This window comes from Piliocolobus tephrosceles, chromosome 1, assembly GCF_002776525.5.
Source record: "Piliocolobus tephrosceles isolate RC106 chromosome 1, ASM277652v3, whole genome shotgun sequence".
In the NCBI taxonomy this organism is placed as follows: Eukaryota; Metazoa; Chordata; class Mammalia; order Primates; family Cercopithecidae; genus Piliocolobus; species Piliocolobus tephrosceles.
In genome coordinates this window covers 91,246,340-91,251,882 of record NC_045434.1, presented here as the reverse complement: position 1 = coordinate 91,251,882, position 5,543 = coordinate 91,246,340, and the positions used below count along the sequence as shown (strand labels likewise).

The following is a 5,543-nucleotide window of genomic DNA, read 5'->3' as shown; positions in this document are numbered from 1 at the left end:
AAAAAAAAAAAAAAAGAAAAAAGAAAAAAAAGAAAAAGAAAAAAGAAATAGTATACGTGGAAGTGCTTGGCATTTATTTTATGTTCAACCAGCAGTGATTTTCTCCCCTCCTTCTTTGCTTTCGTATATCATTAACTCCTCCTGTACTTCATTTTAGCCTCCACTGGACGGCAGGAACAGGGCTCATTCAGCTCCCTTCTCCACTCTAGGTTGGGCACCTGGCACACACCAGGGCTCACCACCCTTCTCAACTAACATGGGCATGATCCCAAGGTTCAGAACATTGCTTCCCATCTGGCCTGCAAGAGTAGCAAGGGAAACCAGTCTACGCCCCTATGATGTCACACATCAACTTCTCTGTTTCTTGGATCTCTCTGACTCTCCTTGGCCATTCCTCTCCTTGTCTCTTCCCCTCGCCCCGCCATTCCCTTCTCTTTCTCTCTCCTCTGGCTTTTAAGCCTCCTTTCTTCCTCATCTCCCTTAGTTTTCCCCTGCTGTCCCTTCACCCCTGCCCTCTTCCCTCTGGGTCCCCACCACCTCCTCTGCTATTGGTTCTCCGGGTCCTCCAGCCTCACTCAGCCCCCCACATCACAGCTCACCTGTATATGAAGAAGGAGACAATCAGAATGCTGAGCAGGGAGAGGCTGCCCACCAAAGCCAGCACCTCCAGGGTAGAAAGGTGATCTGCAAGAGAGAGTCCATATTGCAGCAAGAGAGATTTGGGTTAGACAGCAGGAGGAAGAACTTTCTAATAGTCCATCAGTGAACTGGGATGATGGATGAAGGGAAGAAAAAGGCAGGACTCATTCTCCAGGAAGCCCTCAGCATGGGACAGGAACACCTACTCAACTGTGCTTAGGGGAAGGATGCAGCATCTCCGCGATGGAGGCCTGGAAGGCAAGGGGCAGTCACCTTGGTTGCATGCTGGGTCTTCGTTGTCAAAGCCACATTTGGGGATGTCAGGAGGAGGGTACCCCAGGGGCCAGTTCAGTTTGCGCCCCGACACAGCCACCAGCTCTTGGGAAGTCCCATTGTAGTTCAGTACAACCTAAGGGAGAGCAGGAGTGGTGGCTAGACCAGGGCCTGTGGGGAAGGCCTGCTGTGCAGTGCAGCAGTCTCACCTCCCACCGACCCCAGCTCTGCTTTCAGAGCCTATATATATCTGGGTTGTCACCTGCTTACCAAGCCCCTGCTGCAACTGGATACAGGACCTCATACCACACACATATTATTCAAGTGGAAACACCTGAAAACTATCAAGGGATTTATAAAGAAAACTCCATTTAGAACCCGATCTCTACACTCAGGGAGTTTATAATCTTGGTTGAAGCACCAACCAAGCACTGATTTTTCTCTACCTATTTTCTTGGTAGAAAACAGAAGGTAGTGTTCACCTCAGCCTACATTCCCAGGCCCAGTCCATGTGCCCCTCTTGCAGGAGGCCTTCTCTGGATGACCTGTCCCTTGCCACCATTGGCCTCAGCGCCTTCCTGTCCCCACTCGCTTGCAGAGTTATGTAATGTGCGTCCTTCACCGCCCTGTCTCTGCTGGGAGGTGGTCCTGCTGCCTCCTTTCGGAGCTCCCTGAGGGCAGGGTTGTGCTCCTTCCTCAGGCATGGGGCTCCCCAATTGTGATGCCTGTGGGTCCCTATCATTCTGGTGGCTTCCCCAGACTGGAGCTGGGTCTGTTTTATCCAGGGCTCTCGTAAGTGTCCAGGCATGGTAGAATGGCTACAGGATAAACAGATACCCTGGCAGGGCTGTGGGGGCGAAGTAGGAGGGTTAGATGTCATTTGGAATTGGCACTGTCTTCGGGGCGCACAAACTTACCCTGAAGGCACCAGTCTCGGGATCCATATCCCAGAGGGAGAAGTCTGTTTCCCGATCGCCACTGCTATCAATTTTCAGGTATCCTGTCACACCTGAGGACATGGGGAAGATGATTAGGTTTGAGAGAACGGAAGTTCAGGGGTGCCCCACTTCATCTCTTCATCCTCTAATCTTTTTTGTCTTGCCTTCCAAACATATATGTATACAGAATGATAGTAAACGGTAAAAGGGCTGGGCACTGTGGCTCACACTTGTAATCCCAGCACTTTGGGAGGCTGAGGTGGGCAGATCACCTGAGGTCAGGAGCTCAAGACCAGCCTGACCAACATGGTGAAACCCTGTCTCTACTAAAAAAAAAAAGAAAAAAGAAAAAAAATTAGACAGGCATTGGTGGAGGGCACCTGTAATCCCAGCTACTCAAGAGGCTGAGGCAGGAGAATCGCTTGAACCTGGGAGGCAGAGGTTGAAGCGAGCTGAGATCGCACCACTGCCCTCCAGTCTTGGGGACAGAGTGAGACTCCATCTCAAAAACAAACAAACAAACAAAAGGTAAAAAAGAATTCAGTGCCCAGCAGGGATGATTGAGATTGGACACTTAGTAGGACTTCTGAGGGATGGGCCTGAAAAAAATCTGTGGAGGAAAAGGCTGGTGTGCATAGGTAACTGTGCTGCAGGGCAATAGGCTTCTCATGGCTTGACACTGGGCACCTGGGATTCATCCCCCAAGGCAGCCCATTCCAACCACCTCCAGGCCCTGACCTTGAAAGCTTCGGTTCCACATCCGCTGAGTGATGTTCTCCCCATCAGTAACAGTTCCCCCATGTGCCAGAGTCTCCGTCACTGCCTGGATATAGAGCAACAGCCCATCGTGGAAGGCTGCTGGGATGGTGTTCACCTGTAGGGGCAAGTAGAGGTTGGCTGGGGTGGGCGTATGAAGGGTATGGAGGGGAGAGCTGTGGGGAAGGGAACGAGAGGCACTGGGATTTTGGAAGAGGATGGGAGAAAATAACACCGCTACATCACAGGGAGATTTTACTATTTAAATGATGCCTTTGGATTAGCATCACGTCCTGAATCCTGCTAGGTAGACAGGGCAGGATGTATCATCTCCATATTACTGATGATGACCTGAGTTTCAGAGGCTGAACTTGCCAGTGTCCTCCTCCATCATCTTAAGAGACATGGAACAATGGGAAGGGAGGGAAGGGGAGAACTGGGAATAGGGGAGGATGGAGGCTGGCAGAGGGTCACGGAGTAGGGGCTGGAGGTCCACGCTGGAGGGTCCCGGGACCCCTTCTTACCAGGCCATCCTCCATGGTGAAGTTGAACTGCTCATGAGCCAGGTGTTTTAGCTGCTTCAGGAATTCCAAGTACTCGGGATTATCTGGCTCTTTATATGTAATGATTTTGGCAGCCTGAGGAAGGTGTCAGTGGAGAGCGGAGAGTTGGGAGCTGACTCTGTCCTCCCAGTATTGTGGGGCCCCAACAGTCGGGAGCCCACCTCCCAGAGCTGCATCTCTGCTTAGCTCAAGGTCAAACTGGACCCTGTGCCCTGCATGAAGTGATGCCCACTCCAAAGCAGGGGATCCAATAGGATGGCTTCTCCAAGTCCTGTCCAGGCTGTGGGACTTTATCCTCCTCCCGCCTCAAGCCATGTTCTTATCTTTTTAGCCTGCTGGTGCCAAAGCGCCCCTGTGCAGTCCCCTGCCCTTCATTGCTTAATTCCCAGTGAGCATCACCAACCTCTTTTCTGTTCTGTGAGTTACCAGGAGTGCATAAAGAAAGAAACAGACAAAAACCTCTTTTCCGGAATTCTTTCAGACGCTGAGAGCCACAGTGCCCAGAAATTACGTGCCACAAGCTGAGACAGCCTGGGCTTCAAACCTAGGTACTCACTTCAAAGGCCTGGCGGGCACTGACATCCTGTCCATCCCCTCTCTCCCAGGGCCTGCGGGGAGCAGGGCCCTGTCCACCTTGCAGGCTTTGTCCAAAGATATCCAGGTGGAAGAAAACGTAGTCCTCCCCACACAAGCCAGCTTCCAGGGCCAGGAGCATCAGGGTTCTGAAGGCGTCAGGGGAGCTGCAGATGTAGATAACTGGAGAAAAAGACGGGGAGTCAGAGGGAGAAGCCTAGGTACTGCGGGAGAGACAGGAGTAGGAAAGCTGGGGCATCCAGGGGAGGAAGTTTAGAGATAGGGGGCAGGAGAGACCCAGTTAGAGTTAAGTGGTAACTCCCGGCTCAGCCTAGGCCACAGCAGGAGATAGACGAAGGGTGGAAGGAGAGGCGGGGCGTGGGGGTGGGGGTGGGGGCAGGGAGGAAAGAGGGCAGGAGGGGGCGGAAGCGAGGAAGGAACAGGTAGGGAGAGCGGGATAGAGGAGCTGAAGGTGGAGAAGGGTGGGGCCAGGAGGGCGAGAGGAGTGAGGGAGGGGGAGAAGAGAGGGGATGAGGAGCAATGGGAGGAGGGGATGAAAGAGGGGAGAAGGCTATAGGGAGGAGAGAAAATGCGGGAGGAAAAAAGGGACCGGAACCGAGCTGTACTAGTGTGGGAGGGAGTGAGTGGGGGTCGAAAGGTGAGAGGATAGCGATGTGGTGAGGGTGGCGGAAGAAGAGAGGGAAATGGAAACTCAGCTGTAGAAAGGGCCGGGGAGCTGAGAGTGGAATGAACGGCGAGGAGAAAGAAGAGTACCCCCAGACAAGAGAGGAAGTCCTGATGCCTCCGGCGGGTCAGAGGGGAAGCCCTGCAGCTAAGCGGCGGGACGGGGTGTGCCAGCGTCTCACCTCGGCCTTTGCGCGGCATGGTCCGCAGCAGCCTGGTGTAGTGGCTGAGGTCGTCCTCAGCGAACTCCAGGTGGTCCACCGTAATATTGAGGCGGTCGCGGACCCGCATGAAGAGCCCCTCCACGAGGAAGAAGCAGTGTTCTTCGTCACCCGGCCGGTAAGCGTAGAGCATGAGCGCTTGGCGCTCCCAGCCTAGCCGTCGGTGCAGCGCCGCCACGAAGTCCCCCAGCTTGGCGTAGCTGGGCCCCGCGCGGGTGGTCAGCGCATACTCGTCCTTGACACCGAAGCCTAGCGCCGGGGCGCCGGCGGTCAGCAGCGGGACCCGCCAGTGCGCGGTGAAGCGCCCCACCGGGGCGGCGGCGTACACGCAGCCGGGACCCAGGAACGCGGCGGGGTTGTGCTCCCACTTGAGGTCCACCGCGGCCAGGGGCGCTGCGGTGTCAGAGCAGACGCCCAGCGCGTTCTCGCTGCTGCCCAGCACCGTGCGGACCGTCCAGCCCGGCAGCAAGTCGGGGCGCGCCTTCACCCGGGCCAGGGCCAGCTCCACGGCGGGTCCCACGCGCGCCCACGACCATGGGTACGAGGTGTTGGCCAGCGGCAGTACCACGGCTACCGTCAGGTTGCCCGCGTGGCTGCCCCGGAGCAGCAGCAGCAGCGGCGGCAGCAGCAGGAGCAGGAGCAGGCTCAGGCGGGAGCTGGCGGGGCGCCGGGGCCCCGGCATGGTTTCAGCGGGCACCGCAGCGGGCGAGCGCTCCCACCATGGCCTTCTCGGTCTCCTCCGGCTCAGCAGCCGGTCCCAGGCATCAGGCGCGTCCCTATGGGAAGGAGCAGGAGCGGGACGGGGGCGCTCACCCCGGGGCTCGAGGCCCCCTGTAGCTGCGACGGTCTGGGCCGAGAGCGCAAGGGGCGCAACGGAGGGGGGCGCGCAGGGCGCC

The 5,543-nt window shown here is 56.3% G+C and overlaps 1 protein-coding gene across 1 annotated transcript in view; it reads right to left on the bottom strand.

Annotated features, from left to right (window-relative positions):
• NPR1 (natriuretic peptide receptor 1) overlaps positions 1-5,329 on the bottom strand; it is a 14,441-nt gene extending 9,112 nt beyond the window's left edge. The window contains exons 1-7 of the mRNA XM_023213804.2: positions 4,609-5,329; positions 3,726-3,925; positions 3,131-3,244; positions 2,589-2,724; positions 1,830-1,921; positions 913-1,048; positions 600-684 (exon numbers count right to left, since the gene is read on the bottom strand). Coding sequence (XP_023069572.1) covers positions 600-684; positions 913-1,048; positions 1,830-1,921; positions 2,589-2,724; positions 3,131-3,244; positions 3,726-3,925; positions 4,609-5,329 — 1,484 coding nt within the window. The remainder of the gene's footprint in view (positions 1-599; positions 685-912; positions 1,049-1,829; positions 1,922-2,588; positions 2,725-3,130; positions 3,245-3,725; positions 3,926-4,608) is intronic.
• Positions 5,330-5,543: the final 214 nt, after the last annotated feature.